Consider the following 18,961-nt stretch of genomic DNA (forward strand, 5'->3'; position numbering starts at 1 on the left):
AGACGCGTCCCCCTTGCAAAGGTGCCTAAGTCAGCGGTTCCCAAACTTTTTACGCTCAGACTCCAGGCCACTCTTGAGGGCTTCTGTGAATTGCATGGCACCCTATTTCAAAAGCAAATGCATGTATTACAGTGCTTTCCCCCTTGCAGATGTGGCGAGCACCGGGGGCAGAGGGAGCAGGCAGGCAAGGCCAGCTTGAGCCTATTCTTACCTGCTTCTTTCAGAGGTCCTAGCAGAACGCCAAGGTGCCCCATCCACCGGGGTGAGAATCACAGATTTAAGTATCTGAACTATCAAGCCCGTATTTGGAGAAGGGAAGGAACTAGCACTGCCCCCTGGACCAGGAGGTACTCCATTAAGTCCATGTGGAACGTCCCCCAACTTACGGCTTTGGAACAACGGGCAGAAAATGGCAAACTGAAGCCAGATTAGCACAAAGGTCAAGCCTACCTTCGAGTCAGCTGTCAGGCACTTGAAGCACAAGGGCAAATGGACAACAGTGGTCTCTTACTACCCCCCGCTCCCCCCAGTCGTGTACCTGAAAGAGGCAATTAAGGCAGCAGCCCCAGGCACCAACCTAATGGGAAAATGGGCTGCGGGGGGCACAGAAACAGTCTCCACCGCAGATGATGGCTGGCCACAATGCTGCGCCAAGCAGTTATGCCTCTGCCCCCACACGCCAGATTTCACAATGAGAAAGTAAAGGCCAGCTCTGTTCTCAGAAGAGAGGTACTCTTGTACATATGCTCACGCCCGGCACTGCAGTGCATCCATTTCTATAAATGGTGAAATGTGCATCAGCACTGAGAAAATGGTGGCAGCGCGCTTTTGAACTAAAACGCATCAAAGGTGTTTTAGGTCAAAAGCACACCACCACCATTTTCTCAGTGCTAACGTGCATTTTGCCATTTATACAAACATATGTGATGCAGCACCAGATGTATCAGCTGGCCTGCGGAGCTGACTTGATTGCGTCTACTCCGACACGCCAGATCAGAGCGAACAAATGTATGCACATAAATGCCCTCAGGCTCGACTGAATTATAACCACTTGCAACAAAGACTTCAGCAGAGCTGATTATCTTGAACAGAACCAATTCTCAAGTACCATACAACCAGCGTGACCAACTCAATCTCAAGCACGAGAATCCACGTCGTCCAATGTTCCTGAAGTGCTTAGAAAAGGCTGCCCAAACCTGACCTGCTCACCCCAATGCCTCAATTACTCCGATTCCAAGTACACTGACCTTGGCTCTGGAAGAGCCTGGGTGAGGGATGCCAAAAATGCCCAACAAGAACAATGCACATTTTGCAGAGATTGCTCTGAAGTGCACGTTATTGATACAAGATTTGAGTTCAGAAAGGTATGATGGAAACCTCAAATGAACATTTTTGTGCTTTTTCATTAAGTCAATGTTTTGCTAAGCACTTGGACCAATTCTCCAGCAAAGTATGCCAACACCCGTATAGAAAGATAGCTCTCAATGTGGAACTTTTGCACTTGATTTTCACAGTAAGATGAGATAGCTTCACTCCACAACCAAATAACAGCTTCTTTACCCAACCACTTCTGTTAATGATTGCCAGTGTGAAAACCCTTAAATAGTACAAGCCCACTCTTTTGGCTGGTCTGTTTTTTAGGGGAGAATTAACTGGCTCTCCTATTCTTGTATAGGAGAAAGTATCTTTGTTTCTTATTTTAATTGCATGTCACACTACAGATAGGCCAAGCATGCATGGAAGCAGTTTGTTTTTCAGTCTTTTTGAATATTTTTTCATACTATTAAATGCAACTTTAAAAAAGGAAAAAAGTTACCTGAACCCCTTCAGAGCTGCAGGGTGATGTGAAGAGCCAGACCTGAGCATGCTGCTCCATGTACATCAGCTGGTGGTAAGCAGCCAATATACACCAAGGTCCTGGTCTCCACATGAGTGGAAGAATGGCAAGATTCACTCCATGACAGGTAGTAAAAGGCCTTTCATTTGGCAGAGTGAATTCAGAGACCAACAAGGAGACAAAAGATGCTGTTAGCCCTGTAGTGATAACATCCAGGCTTTAACATTAAATTGAACAATACAGTGCGCTGGTTCCCGATTCGACATAGCTGACCACAAGGGATGCTTATACACATGCATCAAGGCTGCTGCAATGTACTGTACTTACAGCATGTCAAAGCAGACTTAATTAATCAAGTCTGCTGAAACCGTGCTCCAGCATCACGTGTATCAGCTTCCCCACACTGAAGGGTGGCAGGGGTGTTTTAATGAAAGCTTGTTTGATGTGCATTAAAGTCCCCCTGCTGCCATTTTTCAGGGCAGGGATACTGGTACATGTGACCACTCGAGGTGCTTTAATTAGAGATTGGAGCTGATCTAATTAAATCACGCCCCCCCCATGCCCCTTGGAGCACATATATAAACACCCAAAAAGTGCTAGTGTTGTCAACAGGTAATTTGGTTTTTCTTCATCTCTTAACTTGGTTATATTCTCTCCAGCTTGAAGGTGACAAGTGATGGAAAACAAACCCACCTCAATTTTACATCTTTGAGGTGAATATTTTACTTCCTCCATAAGACGGGAGTGTAACTTTAGAGGTCATGAGTGGAGCCAATGAGCTCAACATGTTTTCTTCCTGCAAGATATCACAACTTACCATACCCTACAGAGTGCGTGTATACACAGTGCCTAGCTTAGGAAAAGGGGTCTTCAGTTCAGCACACTGCCTTTCTTCCCCGACTTTAAACAAGGATACCAAAAGGGGCAGGAGGCTTTAACAGCTTAGCTAAAGGTAACTGGACAGGAGTGTATCAAAGCAGTTTTTAAAGCAGGCTCCACACACACAGCCTAATGCGGTGATTTTCAATGTTGTGGCTCTGCAGTAGGCCACCAGAGCTTCTGCAAGGAGACTGAGGGTGAAAGATCAGGCTGGAACGTGGTGCCCTGCCGTTGCCAGGTCAGGTCACCGCTCGTCTTTAGCTTGCGGGTAGGGGCTCTATGGCACAAGTGATATAAAAGGGTTCTGCAACTTCAGGAAGTTTGAAAACCACTGGCCTAATGTGTTACACTGCTACTGCAGTCACATCCATATTTATAACAACCTTTAAAATCAAGTGCCAGGATCTTGCAGAAATCAACTGTTTCTGAGTGCAAAACCCGAGACTGGGCATCCTTCAAAAGCGCTGTAAAACATTCCAATTTGTACAAACATTTAGCATACGGAGGTAGGCTGGTATACTGTTGAGGAGGTTTTTGCTTTATTTTGTTACTTTTTATTATACATTATTTCATTCTTTTATTTTAAGCTGCTCTGAGCCCATGTGGTAAAGGGCAGCATATAAATTGAACAAATAAGAAAACATGTTTATTCTAAATGACAATCAAGTAGAAGATCTTGGTTACGATAGCAACACACTTTTACAGCTCGTCCAAAGGAGACTGGATGCACACCTTGCTGGGGTTGTTTGACCCCAGCAGTCTTTCCTGACCAGAGCAGGGAGGGCTGGACTGGATGGTCTGACACAGTCCCTTTCAGCCTTAAACTTCTGTGAATCTGTATAGTCACCTTCTCCTTGGTTTCTCTACTCAGGGTTGCCATTCCCCATCCTGGTGCAATTTGTACTTTGATGCATGGCAGAGGGATAAAGCAGTAACTGAAGGACAGGAACGCAACAGTTTTGAAAATACGTTTAATGTCTAATCTTATACAAAAGTGACAGCATTTTCAAAAAATATCAAATCCTGTATTTATAGCTTCTCACTATCATACAGCAATATTTGTCTCATCTAAAGAAAATACAGCAGCAGGTGATAATCTATACTTTAAAGATGTGATTGCTTATATTTCATATTGTAAACAAATGCAGTATGTCGATCTCAAAGCACAAGTCAAAAACAAACTTCTCAGCAATTTAACTCAAATGATGCATAGAAATGTACAAAGTCCATCGCAAAAGCTTCAGGCCAGAAGTTGCTCACACTTGACATAACATGTGATAAAGTTACTACACAGCATATAGGGACAACTGGAGTTTTTATACAATAGATTAACAGGTAAACCCTTTCACTGCTATGCAAGGAGCCTTGCTCACAAAACAAAGGGGCTAGGAAACAATTTTCATGACTTCAAGAAATACGCATATACATTGAAAAAAAAAAAAAATGTCCCATACGTATCTGAATTTTAGCCTAGACTTTCCAGTAATAAATCCTGCCTATTTCAGGAAGAACCTAAAGAATCTACTTTGGGAAAATCTCCATTCCCCAGTATTCACTAGAGCCTTTTCTACATCTTTTCATTCCCTGATCAAGAGATCCAGAGCAGTGCAAGTTCAAACAGGAATATCACTAGTAGAATTCATTCATTTAAATAAAAAGTTTTCATTAGATTTACAAAAGTAAGGGTGCAGACATCAAATGCACATTTTATTGAGTCAGATGTAGAATTAATTAGTAGTGGGGAAATCTAGGCAAATATACTCTTGGAATTTTTTCTTATTCCTATTCTATAGGGATAGCGTCCTACACTAAAATTATGAGAAAAATCTTACAGAAAAATAAAGTTTCTGGTTCTTATTTCTAGGACTCAAAAATGCTATGATTTACATTGAAGCGTTAGGGACAATCCTTTGTTTTATTGTGTTCAGTGCCACTATTTTCTTCCTAATATAGACAGATTTATCCTGGCTATCAGACCCCATGGCAATATGTTAGAACAACCACAGCTCCACAGCAGACTGCTCTGCCCTGAAAAAGATGCCAGGGCTTTTGCGATTGCCATGGAGGTTAAGCCAGCCTAACAAGTCTTACTACCAGGCAACCCAGTTTATTTTTTAAAAGTTTATTACGTGCATGCAGGAGGCCATGGCAAGGAAGGGGAAAAGAAAGTTATCTTGTTTTCACAGATCCACAAGACGAAGGGACTTTCTAATGAGCTGTCATCAGTATCACTAATTCCCTTATGTTTTTAATTCCACCTACCAAGGTGGAGTTAGGATTTCCCCAGCTGGGATAACATGATTTTTTTTCCATGGTTACAAAGCCTAGCTCATCAAGTACCATCATGAATGCCCAAGTCTCAGCATGATGCAAAACTACTGTTGCAATAGTCCCCTAAAAATAGCTAAAAAGGTTTGTTCTGTCCAAGAGAACTGGCAGGAGGATAAAACGGACTGCAATATCCATTCAGGTGAAAGGCAGCTCTGCAGCAGAGCACAGACATCTAGTCGTTCAGCTCGCCCCAAACCGTATCAGGTCATTTGGTGAGGTACAATACACAATATACACATAGGTCAGAACAAAGGACTACCCCAATACCACATTCACTGGAGCTCCGACAAGACCAGCTCATTTCCAAATAGGGCAGAAGGGAGATGCAGCCCAAGGCCTGGTGTATCTAGTAGGACTATGTGCAATGCCGGAAGCAATTTTTTTGCCATTTTGTCATTTGTACTCTTAATCTCAGGCCTCATTTCCAGGGATTATGAATAAAATGTGCAGAGTGTACACAACTCAGCAGCCAAGTCAATCTCAAATAATTACAACCCAGGTTACAAGACAGGGAAGTAAGTACCGACACTCCAGTGGGAATTAGTTATCCTTATGCAGACAAAGCCAAACTTCCAGCTACCACTTCGTAATCTGGAGTGGCAAAATCATACCTTTGTTTGCATGCACAAACCTCACATTTGTTCATTCCAAGTTAATTAACTGCACATCCAGGTACTTGATTTGCACAGAAATACCTGTTGGTGAGTATGAACAGGTGTGCGCACAAGTCAGACCAAGTATTTCAATACATAGTTTCTCTGTTAGAGTCTCAGACAGAGAATGAGTATATACAAAATGCTGAGAACACCTTCAAATTCACATGCTCTGATCCTCCTTAGTTTGCTGGATTACTGTAGCATGTTTAAATTAGACCTCTCGGGGAAAAAAAAATAAAAATCTCAAAGTACATTGCTTTTATTGACATTTTGGATGAACCTGAAAATTCCAACATGACATATGACTATCCATCCATTTAACGACCAGCACAAGTCTGGCATCTACACTTAAAGCAGTCATTGAAATTTAAGATTAAACATTTTAGTTAATCTTTGGGCCTGATTTTATAATCCTTACTTGGCAACTTCCATTTCCCCCTCACCCCCACCCTCCCAAGAACATCTGTCCAAGAACTACAGGATCGATTTTTCTGCTTGCTCATCTTAAGTCATTTTAACAAAACAAAACATGATGCCAGCACGTTAAATTTATGCAGGTTGCTCCTTCATACCTCAAAATGCATGTACAAGAGGCGAGTGCTCTTCACGACCCCAAACATTACTGAAACAAAAGTTGTAAAAATCTCTGTAAATATCAGTTGGAGGTGGAAAGCTACAGTACTTTGTTGCCCAGCATGTGTTCAACGGTAAGGCTGTGAAAAAAAACAACCCAATAAAATATAAGGTCAATGTACAGCATCTAGACAGTAACCCATTCTTAAGCACAGTTGAAAGCAGTCTCTCTCAAGATAAGCATACAAGTCAAATCGCTACTACCGTGTTTTAGCACATGTCTATCAGGGCTGTCAAACTTCTTAGTGGCCAGGGGCTGCATGCTCCACAGGCTGCACCAGTAAGGTTCATGGGCCCCATGGGCTGCATGGATGCCCCCTTTCAATGCACTGAGCACCCAACCCTACCCCCACATCAACTACAACCACCCCATGTGAATGCCCCCTCCTCATGCAAGCACAAAATACAGAAGCCAGGGGAGGGAGGGGGAGCCTGGAGACTCCATCTGCAACACATAAGGGGGGTTACAGCAGGGCAGGGACCTGGAGGGCTACAACTTAACTCCTGGTGGGATGCCAGGTAGACAGCCCTGGTCTATTTTTGTCTATTTGTATAGAGAGTTGAATTCTTCCCATTTTTAATTTGTGCTCAGAGAGAGCCAACCAAAGCTACTGCTAAACTGCTAAGTATTTTTAGGACCATAAAATGCAGACCTAGAGATCACTGTTATATTAATACAAGTGTAACAGTATTTCAAAGTCCAAGCTAGAAGGACTAGATAACCTCCCGAGTCCATTCCAACCTTAATTTTCTATGATAATTGCTTACGCCAAACATTTTGGTACATTTTGCTCTCCTCAGCAGGGAGTTTGGCATTAAGCAGCTGGCTGTTCCAAGAGGCCATGCTTTTTGCTAACGGGTCTTATACTATCCAGGTCTACCATTTTTAACAGAAGGAATTTTGGCAACGTCTGACATAGCAATATTAAAATACTCACATGGGGGCCACCAGGCATTGATGGAGCACCAGCAGGAGCAGACGGCACTTGAAAAGGATTAGGGGGTGTCGGATACAGTCCTGGAGCCGGATAAGATCCTGTGGGTGGAGGGAATGGACCTGGTGGTGAAGGTCCCCATGGTCCAGGTGGGACAGTACCCCATGGCACTGTGGGTGCAGCCCCTGGTGTCTGGGTAGGAGTGGAATATGGCCCTGGGGGTGGGTATGGCATGCTAGGTGCAGGATACTGCCCTCCCATTGTTGGTCCCCATGCTGCAGAGGGCATGGATCCCCATGGCCCAACAGGAGCAGGAGGTGCAGCTGGCTCTGTTGGACCACCATATGGTCGTGGAAGCTCTGGAAAGGGCATATTTGGTGGAGGATACTGCCCTGGTGGGACAGGACCTGGAACAGCTGGGGGTGGATATGGACCAGTAGGAGGAGGGCAAGAGGGTCCAGTAGGAGGAGGAGGAAATGGAGCAGGTGGTCCAGGGGGCATTGAAGGATACATTCCTGTTGGTGGTGGGCCAAATGGCACATTGGAGGCGGATGTATTTGGTGGCAATCCAGATGGCCCTGCTGGTGGAGCACTCGGGTTGTTCCAAGGATTAGAAGCTGGCCAACCTTGCGGTGGCTGCCCAGGTTGCTGACTGGGTTTTGTGTTGCTCACTTTGGAGGCTTTAGCAGGTGACTGATCTGGTAAAGCATCTGCCAACTGAAAAATAAAGCAGTGATGAGAATGCACGCTGCCCACGATGGCAATCATCTGCTGTGCCTGACAGTCTATTACTTTTTGAGTATTGTATTACTGGGGAGGGAGAACTGGCTGCATCTGGTGCTGCTAAGGCGAGACAAATGGCATTTTTTTATCTTTTAAGATGAAAAGAAAAGATATATGGACATGCAGTAATTATAAAAACCCAAGGGCAAGGAGGTGAACTACTGTATGAAGCAGCAAGTAATTTCTCAAAAACAGATTCAAAAAGCCTTTAAAAGTTTCCTACCCAGCCACACTGAAAGCAACAAATAGAATTTACAATTCAAGAATGGTATCAGATCTGAAAGTCTGCACAAGTCAGACAGCGCACACTGTACACTCAGCATGGCAGTGTGCTATGCCCACTTCAGAGCTAGCATAACACCCACAGCAGCAAAGAAAAAGGCTCCCAGGGCTGACCTCCCCACTTCTTGAACCATTACATCTGGAATTCAGAATCAAGTGGCTGGACCACATGATCTCAGAGAAAGGAAAGTGGTAGGATTACTTACCGAAAAGTCATCAGCTCCAGACATTTTACTGAAAAGTAAAAGCAAAGTTGATTAAAAATAATTCCGCAAGTGTTTCAGGCCACAGCTTGTAAGGAAGCTGGCTATCTGCCTAGAAACAGAGAAACTGCTGCATACACTCCAAGTGGTAGTACTGCTCAACATAGTTTTGCTTTGATGATTTAGACTTGAACAGATACCCATCTGTTACCAGTACAGCCTCAAGCAGCTCTGCAGTGGGTGAAGAGACAGAGCTTTAGTACAGCCCTCATCTATATTAGGATTATAACCACATAAAGGGACCCAAATCAGTAAACAGGGAGAATTTGGCCATCCTGGATCTTATAACCAGAACCTGTAATATCCATTTATTGACAAGTTGGACATTTGCCTAGGCAAGCAAATCTCAGCTTCTACAAAATATAAGGGCTTGTCTACAGGAAGGCACTTAACTTCAGTTGATTTGCCTCAACTTCCCAGTCACTGTATTCAAGTTAAAGCTTGTTAAACATAAGGGTACATATTCTCTTGCATACAGCACACACTTCCCATCCCCAAAATTAGACCCCTCCCTAAAACTGGGGTGAATGTATTACACAGGAAGCAGATTTTTTGCAGCCTGCTGTGATCCTTGCTTTGCAGCGCAGCAACTCTGGTGTTAGCTTCAAGGCAGCTGAAGGAGTCAATGGGCTATTAATAGGCCATTCAGTTAATGGCCCATTGTTCTTCACTTTACAGGTGTTAAAGATCATCTCTTCTTTTTAATGGCCTTGAATTCCCCCAAGAAAAGTTAGCTTCCTTAGTGGAATTATGCTGCTCCGGCTTCTGGTCTCTCCTCCTATTTCACAGCTCTTTTCAAGACCCATGGAGACCAATATTCAGCAGTAGAAAGGGTAGAAAGGGTAGAAAGTTAAGCAGGAAAATATCAGCTGAAGATGAGGCTCTCTTGGCTCCCTGCAACTATAACTTTGGGGGAAGGGGGGCACAAAATGTTTTCATAACATTTAAAATAAATAAATAAATAAATAAATAAATAAATAAAGTATTATATTGGGGAGGGTGTTGTGTGTGAAAAAATATGGTATTCTCATTGAAGAGCAAACTGGCCCTCTACTGCCCAAGCATAATCCTCAGAAGCACAAGGGTACCTACAAAGTTTCATACGTGGTATCTTTTGTGCATTCCTTGCACCTGTGGAATAGTCAAAAATAACCCAACTGCACATAGGCATGTCCTAAGGTCTTATTTTAAATAGGTCTAAAAATGTACTATTCAAATTACAGCGATAACCTTCAAAATATGAAGTGATTAAACAAATGCCATGCTTGTGCATCACAACCAACCAGTCTAGTGCTGCTCAAATCAGGCACTCTCAAAGCTGGAGGTGCGACACCCACAGAAACATAATTCTGGCATTGCAGCTTGCACTGTAAGGGTGGTCACACACAAAGATTGGGAATGGCTTACCAGGAACCTACCCAAACTGCGGCAGGGTGAAAACCAACCAGCCCTGGCAGTCTTCAAAGCTGTTGTCTGGATCCGCACAACAGCGGCAAACCTGATAAATTAATTTCAATCTGCTCCTTCCGCAAACTGAGACACAGCAAGATCTGGAATCCGACTACTCGTTAAAAAAGATGTCCAATATCGAGAAGAATGGGCAGGGGAAAAACTGGGGCAACAACCAGAAGCCTAGAGGGACAAATGCACAGACACCTACATCTGTGTGGCCAGAAGCAGGGAAGGAGGAATAAGTGGAAACAATTATACTCCTCTTCCCTCACCAACAGCAGGAAGCTCCTAGGGAGGAGGAGTGGGGAAAAAAACCCCATGGTTCTACTTTCTCTCTCAAAGTAAAAAGCTGCGCAGTGGGGTAACACTGTAAAGCGGACACAGCACTATCAAAAAAGAATGCAAGAACAACACCCAAACAGAAACCACAAAGGACAACCCTCTTCAGCAACCTGAGAGCAAAGGCACATCAACTACCCTACTAGGGATTGTCCCTGGAGTGGCACCTCTGCATCTCTGTATCAATCTGTGGCCAGGCAGCGTAAATGTCAGCCCTGAGATCAACTCCTAAGCCTAGGATGCAAATCGACAGGATATGAATAACTTATTTTAAAACTCAACATATTCAAACCTCAATTTAGCATAATCTGTTATAATAGTTAAAAATTAAAATAGTTTGAGAAATACTTCTTGCTAAAAAGTTTTAAAGGAAGTCAAACTACACGGAGCCTGTGGAAGTCAATGGAACTAGCTTTTGCTTAAGGTACTAAATCAGCTTCTGGCAATATGTTCTCTGCATCGGCAGAAAAGACCATTTTCTTCATTTCAGTTTACTGAACCGTACTAGTTGAAAAACAAGTTCACACAGAGGTGAGAAAGCAAGAAATTCAGCTTTCTTCATCCACTCTATGAAGATAAACTAGCGGCCAGAGGATGAGATCTGCTACTTCTAGAGTCTTGAAGGGGTTGATGTCTAGAAATAACCAGTTCAAATCACCAACTCCTCATATTTCCTTTAAGGTACAAGCATTAATGCAAGACCTAGAGGCTGAATCCAGGTCAGAAAGCCATGTCATATGACCTGCAGGGCTCCTGGAGAGGCCAAGCCCACCACTGCAATCTAGGCTCCACCGGGGATGTGCATCAGCAGCAGCAGGAGAGCAACAGCCATGTCAACCCCAGTGGAGGCCACTTCCACATCTGGATCCAGCCTGCAGGAGGCCCTGCAGGCTGGGTCTGGCCCAGGGAGCTGGGTGAGTTTAGCACCCCTAGTTTAAGGGAAAACATAAATCTTGCTATTATTTTATGAACTTTGATAGATCATCACCTATTATTTGACTAAATACAATTTTTAAAAAATTATTTAAATGCACTTTATTAATTTTTTTTATTTCCATGTGCACATAGCTGGACATGAACATAACAATCTAGTAAATAAGAAAAAGGCCATTCCTCATCATTTAACAAAAATGGGAGCATCTAAGCAAACTTATGATGAGCTATATAGAGGTACTGTAATATAGATCTGTACAGCTAGCTCCTGGCTAATAAAAGCGAAACCAATGAGACTTAAATTCTAAAAAAAAAAATAAGTAAATAAAAAGCACCAATTTAAGATTAAAATAGCTTATTTGACATAATAATAATAAAGCCTTCCTGCTAATTGATTAAAGATAATCAGGAAAGAGGTGGAAGGGATACAGAACAAGATTAAAAATCAGAGACCTGGCAGTACACTATAAATCACAGAGGGCAGAGAAATGGAGCAGATGGATGTCTTTTTCGGAGTCGTTTTTGAGGTCCATCATCTATTGCAGAACTGAGGAAGATCGTGAGTCAAGGAAGGGAAGAAGTGGGGCTGGCTGAAAGGAGCAGTTATCCAGAATTTGACAACACCAAATAAGTTTGTCAACAGCTATATACAAAGTACCTTCTACACTGTTCAACCACCATACATGACAATTATTCAACTAATACCAGTAAACCAGTCAAATCTTGTCACAGAACAAAGATACTGAACAAGAATTTAAAAACACAATTGTTTTATTCCTTTACACTGGAGGGATAAAGCCTGGAACAAGAGGCTTTAGTGACAGTTGTTATTTCCCAAGTCAACCTGATTCTTAAGCCTAGTAGAAGTAGGATAAAGTTTAAAGACATGAATGGGGCAGGTCAAAGGAACACCATTCAGTAACCTTAGTCTTAGATTTATGTTGTTTTACCATAACCCTGCCCCTTCCCTTTTCATAAATCTAAAGCTAACTTAAAAAACAAACAAGCCACCAAACTATAAAATGCATTAAGGTAGTCCAAACTATAAAATGCATTAAGGTAGTGTTTCTCAACCAGTGGGATGCGAAGGTTGTGTGGGTGGGATGCAGGGAAGCACTTCTAGGTCCATCGCCGGCACTTTTGGGTCAGCTACTGGGGGACCCCCCCCCCCCACACACGCATCGTTTATCATGGCAGGACTATAAGTACTACTTTTACGTTTATGAATAACCTCAATGGCATAGTGGAAGTGCATCAATTAAAAAAAAAAAAAATCATGAAGCAAAACATTAAACCGATTCCTGAAAATCTTATGAACTATTTTAAAGTACTTAACCTGAGACCATCCAATTATTTTACTTAAAGTTAATGAACTCAGTGTTACAGGGAAGTGCAGCAAATAAATGCACTGACTGTATCTTGTGCAAAAGTTGGGGCTAGCCGTAAATGGAATCTGAGTTTCAGCCTGAACAGTTTTGCTACGTGCCTCCTAGACGAGAATTACACAAGTGCTATTACATGTCGAGAGGAAGAAAAATGAAACCAACTAAATTAACTGACAGTTTTTGCACCAGAGTTTAGAGGCTGAAGCAATTTTCAAACTATTCTTTTTCAGGGGCTGGGAGCAGAGGACTTATTATGGTTTAAATAGTTTGGCAGGGAACAGGAAAGATTAGAGTTAGCAACGTTGATGTCAAAGTCCTGTCTCTATCCATTCTGCTGCAAGATAAGACTATAAAAACAAAAGGAAAGGCCCCTCCTCCACCCTTGGAAACTGTCCCTTCTTCCCAAGAGTAAATTTTAGCACAGGAACTTGGCAGCGCCAGGCCATTGGGACAGATCTGGTTGCTTTGAGACACCAAATCAACCCAAATCTTTACCCAGGACTATCAGGGTTAATTTGGAGCCTGCCCCGAATGCCTCCCTCATCCTTTACCCATAGCTGACCCTCAGAGGGTCTGCTAGACCCTCTCATTCCTCCCCTAGACACACAATGTACAGCCTTGCAGCAGACTCCAATCTTAACCACCAACAACCAGGTATGGAGAGGCCTCCAGGGAGGCTATGAAATCCTTCAGCCTTTAGAGAGGTGTAGGTTGTAGCCGTGTTGGTCTATTTAGTTGGTCTAATAAAAGATATCAGATTCACCCAACGAACCTTGTCTGCCTTCTGCCTTTAGAAGTTCCCAGGTCACAGGAGAACCAGCAAACTGCCTTCACTCCCCGAAATCACAAGTGGCCTCTACACCAACTTTTCAGGATTATGAATTCTTTCCTAAGTATGTCCGACTACCTGCTACTCCCTCTAACCTCCAACACCACCCCACTTCCAGCACCCAGCATGATATTCTCTGTGGTTTCCCCAATCCTGTTTCCACCCCCTCACATACACATTCATTACCAACACCCCCCGCCCCAAAAAAAAAAAAAACCCTGCCCAGAGGTATTATTTGAAATACTAATCATGCTGCCAAAGGTACCTAAAACTAACACAGGAGTTTTTACCTCTTGCCTTTGCAGTGTGTTCATTTCTGTATCCTTTTATAATTTTTAGATTAGATATTTTAGGGGGCAGGGTCATTTCTCTTCTATTTGTAGGTCTATCCTTAAAACTAGTTTGCCTGCACAACCCCCTTCCTGGCAAAGAGCTCTTCTGTCAGCACAGTTTAACCCAGTTCACTGAACAGAATAAACTAAAACAGCAAAAGGACTTCCTACCTAGTATAACTGCACCTACATTATGAGTTTTGCTCTGCACAGCTATGCCAATGATTCTGATTTCTTTTTCCACAGTCCAAACAAATAATAGTGGTGGCAAAACCGTAAATGTATGATCAAGTATAAAAGAGACACCCTAAAGTTTATCCCATGGTCAAGTTCCTACAGCTCTTTCCTTCAATCACTGTGTCAGTCTATCATGCTTTCCTTTCTCACATTTCATGATTTATCAGAAGACAGGCCAACACACCCTATATGCATCATCGACTCTGACCTCATAACCATGCATCATTATGAGCTATAAATATGACTAGTACATGTGGAGGGAGTAGATTAAGCAGTTAAATCATTCAACATTAGCAGGTTAATCTCGCTCTCAATACCACCATTATCTTTGTCCCAACTAGAAAAGGGCTGGAGTAGGGCTTTTAAATCTTGTCAGAAGTTTCCAGACTATTTTTGAGGTAGACATAAGGAAGAACAAAGGGACAAATGCCATAAATACACAGTCAGTGGTAACAATTACCTAGGATTCCAAGAAGACAAAGTAAATTTGCATATAAGGGGAATCGTTCTTCAAAATAATTGTCTCCCATCATCCAAACCCCACCCCCAAACAAACCATTTAAGAGCCTTGGTCTGGCAGGCATGTAACTTCCTCCATACTAATATTTCTTGTCCTTCCCCTGTGGGATTTCTGCTCATTGTCTCATTACATTTTTGTTCTTCCACCATCTGTTTGCACTGGGCAGCCAATTCTCAGCTCCATAAAGCTTAAGGCCAGAAGGGACCTGGCTGCACACAACTAAAAGGACATTCTGCTACCCATGTAATGAACCCAATAACCTGGGTTTAACTGAAGCGTAATTTGTATTTGGTTAGAACAGCGGTCCCCAGGTTTTTGGATCCACGTCCAAACTTGGCCACTGCTGCTTCTCCCTGCCCTCCAGCTGCAGTGTGGACATAGCTCCCAGCCACCTGGCCCCACAGCTCTGCAGGACAGATCTATGTGGGCCACACATGGCCCACCCCTGGGCTAAAAGTATTCCTTCCAGAAAGGTGTTTACTGCCCATCTGAAGATAACGCATTATTTCCATGGGCAGGTTCAATCCTTCCTGTTAAAAATGATTGCCCTATGTCCAGTCTTAATTGACCTAATTTCAGCTTCCAGCCACTGATTCTTGTTAGGTATTCAGGTTGCAGCTGTATTGGTCTAGAAGAAAAAGTAACTGGGACTTGTGGTAGAGGTGATCCGACTAGATTTTTGGGAAAAAAAAGATCCTTAATTGCAAGCTTTTGGGCATTGGAGAAAAGATCATAAAAGTTCTCCTGGGTAGAAATGAAAGTTCATATTTCATAGGATTTCAGAGGAGTCAACAGATGGACTACTCCTCTGGGCCCGCCTTTCTTAACTAGTAAGGTGGACTAGTCCTCTGGGCAGGCAATTAATTACATGTATTGACTCCTCCATATGAAATATGAACTTTCCTGATGTGTGATGTTTGCGCCCAAAAGCTTGCAATTAGAGACTTTTTTTCCCCCAAAAACCTAGCTGGTCTACTAAGAGATCACTCTCTACCTTGAGTCCCAACTAACTCTTGTTAAGCCTTTTCCCACTAGGTTGAAAAGCCCTTTACTACCTGCATTTTCCTCTTTGACAAAGTGCTTATACGCTATGAAGTGCTTATATACATTAAAAGACAAACAGGACTCGTAGTAATGATCTTTTATTAAACCAACAAGATTTTTGCAAAAATTGAAAAAAATTTTAATTGCAAGCTTTCAGGCACACAATTCAAAACTTGCAATTAAAGGGGTTTTTTTTATTTTTGCAAAAATCTAGTTGGTTTAATAAAGGAGATCACCTCTACCACGAGTCCCGATCACCTGCAGGGTTGAAAGGCCCTTTATTACCTGCATTTTCCTCTTTAACAAAGTGCTTATACGACATGCAGGGCGGCACTTGGTAGCCACATTGGCCCGAGACAAGACGCCATACAAAAAACCATTAATCTTGGCTGCAAAACAATGCCTGTTATTAAACCAACTGGGAAATTGCAGGAAAATGGTCCTTGCCTGACGAAGGGACTTTGATCCCCAAAAGCTTGCAGAAAAGCACCATTTTCTTGCGATTTTCCCGGTTGGTTTAATAAAAGGCATCATTTTGCAACCAAGAATAATAGTTTTTTGTACGTCGTGCTCTTTAGACTCCAGGAACATGGACGGCATCGCCCCAGTAGGGCCCGTCTCGACGCTCGTCCGGCACGGCGCCTGCCCTGCCGCGAGGGCCGTTGGCGTCCAGAAGACGGACCCCCGACCCCGACGGGCGGCTCCCTGCGCCCCTCAACACACGGCCCCACACCTCGCCGCCTCCCACGCGGCTTCTTCCGGACGGGACTGTAAGGGCGGGGGGGTCCTCCCCTTACCTGAGGCGGGACGGGGACGAGGAGGAGGAGCAGGCGGAAGCGGCCCGGCAGCGGCGGCAGCACGACCCAGGCGGAAGCGGAAGCGCGTCCTGACTCCGCTCCGAAAGGGCACGAGCGCTCGTCCCGCCCCTTCCGCAGGTCAGCGCTCCCCGCGTCACGTGCTGGAATGCGGAGGGAGGGGAGGGAGTCACGTGGTGCGGAGCGGGCTGGGAGAGGGAGGCCCCTAGCGGCGGCACGTGGAACTGCCAGGTGGGGGTGGAAGGGGCGGGTCTGTCTCTTATCCACCTCCACGCACCCACCCACCCACCCACGAATCAGTCCATGCACACACCCATCCTTCCTTCCATCTATCATCCACCCATCCATCCACACCCACCCAGCCATGCATCTATGCACACACCCATCCTTCCATGCATCTATCATCCACCCAGGCACAGATCAACCCATGCACATATCCATGCACACACCCCTTTCTTCCATCCACCCACCCAGGCATGACTCAGTCCATGCACACACCCATCCTTCCTTCCATCCATCACCAACCCAGCCACTAACCCTGCCATGCATCCACACCCATCCACCCACCCAGCCGTGGGTCCCTGCATCCACCTATGGATCCATCCACCTACCTACCTCTGCCCATCACCTACCGTGGCAATGTAAGAACGATGTTGTAGCAGCTATGGACTAGAAACTGTGCCAGAGGCAAAGATTTCTTTGGGTGGGATCTTCCATTGGGCTAAATGCAGTTGGGATAAACTATGTGGTTGGTCAAATACAAGACATCACCCTAAGAAATCCTTGCCTTCACATCATGTAGAAGTAGATTTGCACCTTATAGACTACCCAACAAGGAACCTGGTTTTCTGTGATTTAAAAAAGAGGGTAGGGGGACAAATGCTAGAAGAGGCAAACAAATGAGCAGTAATGAAGCAAGCTTCAGCTCATGAAAGCTTGTACCATGCATGGTATACAGGGTCTTCATAAAGTCTTTGTGACTTTTAAACTTTAATAACTTAGGTTGTAGGTATGCTAGAAACAATCTGTAAACAGCATTTCAAAGCAAATTTGTTAAATTTTTAGGACAACTAGAGTACACATAACCACCATGCATCATGATACAGCGCTCAATCTGATCTTCCAACTCCTTGAAAACGTTTCCCAGTTACTTTTGAGTTACTGCACTAATTGCACTGGTGATCCTAGCCCTAAGTTCCACCCAAAGAACGTGGTTTTGACAAGTTAACTACACTTCTAACATGTCCCCATAAAAAGAAGTCCAATGGCGACAGGGCAGGTGAACGAGGTGGCCAAACAATTGGTCCACGTCTGCCTACCCACTTCTCTGGGAAAACGTCATTTAGGAACTGTCGTACATTCACAGCGTAGTGGCACAGGGCTCCATCTTATTTAAGAATAAATTAATTATTACTTATGAAGTCTAGCATTGTGTACTTCAGTTGTCCCACAACTTTAATACATTTGCTTTTAAATGCCGTTTACAGATTGTTTCTATCATACCTACAACCTAAGTTATTAAAGTTTAAAAGTGCCCAAGGACTTTATGAAGACCCTGTATATGTCTACACGGTGCAGAGCTACCCTGCGTTCTACCTGACTTCAGGCTAACACAGCTCTCTCTCTCCACGTCATGTACCTTGCACTGTGCTGTCCAGAGCCCTGATAGTAATCTTCTGTATGGTTTTAATGCCACAAATTCAAATTAAATTCAACCTGAAATACGTATGCTCTATTCTGCAAATGTTTATGGGTGTGATTATTCTATGAGACTGCTGGTGGCGGTGAGGTTCAGATAGCATATACAAGTCTGTAGGATTGGGACTCTCATCCCATGCTCATTGCTGATGTCCCAGGTGTGCCTCTACTGTAAATTCTCAAGGTCCTGACCTGCTCCCTTTGGCATACCGTGGGGAAAACACTTCAACAGGAGCAGGCACCACTTATTATCGTAGCTGGAGCAGGAATGAAAATGTAGTAAGTTTGCTGATGCCACTTACTTGCATCAAACACTGTTTCCTAAATCTTAAGCCCCAATTCTTTTATGAAGCAAATGACCATTTAATAGCATCTCTGATGCTCAGTTCACTCAGCATTTAACCAGGTATCTAAAGCCAGTTTTCAAAACCTTTTCTTTAATGTTCTCTTTGGGCTTTTTGATGGATTGGCCAGTATCTTTATCACTGGCCGGTCCATCAAGAGGATCCCCCCACTTGGAAAAGCAAAGAATTCGAATAATAGTCAAGCTGTCCTTCCCAGCGCTGCACCATTCACAACGGCTGATTTCAAACTAGAAAAGTCTCATATATGCCAGGGAAAAGAGTCCCCACATGCACAGCATACACAGCAGTGACAGCAGGAGTTCAGACGGTGCCTGCATTTTACTTGAACACCACAGTAGCTAGAAATGTTAATGAGCAGCTAAGGCAGGTTACAATGTCTTACTGTAAAAATTGAACCACTTGCCATCCATCAA

At 43.7% G+C, this 18,961-nt stretch overlaps 1 protein-coding gene across 1 annotated transcript; it reads right to left on the reverse strand.

Annotated features, from left to right (window-relative positions):
* Window positions 1-3,244: 3,244 nt before the first annotated feature.
* On the reverse strand, window positions 3,245-16,597 carry MAPK1IP1L (mitogen-activated protein kinase 1 interacting protein 1 like). The gene is made up of 4 exons (XM_090034372.1): window positions 16,468-16,597; window positions 8,543-8,570; window positions 7,275-7,988; window positions 3,245-6,416 (listed from the first exon to the last, which is right to left on the reverse strand). Exons 2-4 carry the CDS (start codon window positions 8,564-8,566, stop codon window positions 6,405-6,407), a joined length of 750 nt encoding a protein of 249 aa, XP_089890498.1. The 5' UTR covers window positions 8,567-8,570; window positions 16,468-16,597; the 3' UTR covers window positions 3,245-6,404.
* Between the last annotated feature and the right edge of the window lie 2,364 nt (window positions 16,598-18,961).

This window comes from Crocodylus siamensis, chromosome 2, assembly GCF_052110815.1.
Source record: "Crocodylus siamensis isolate JL-2025a chromosome 2, ASM5211081v1, whole genome shotgun sequence".
In the NCBI taxonomy this organism is placed as follows: domain Eukaryota; kingdom Metazoa; phylum Chordata; order Crocodylia; family Crocodylidae; genus Crocodylus; species Crocodylus siamensis.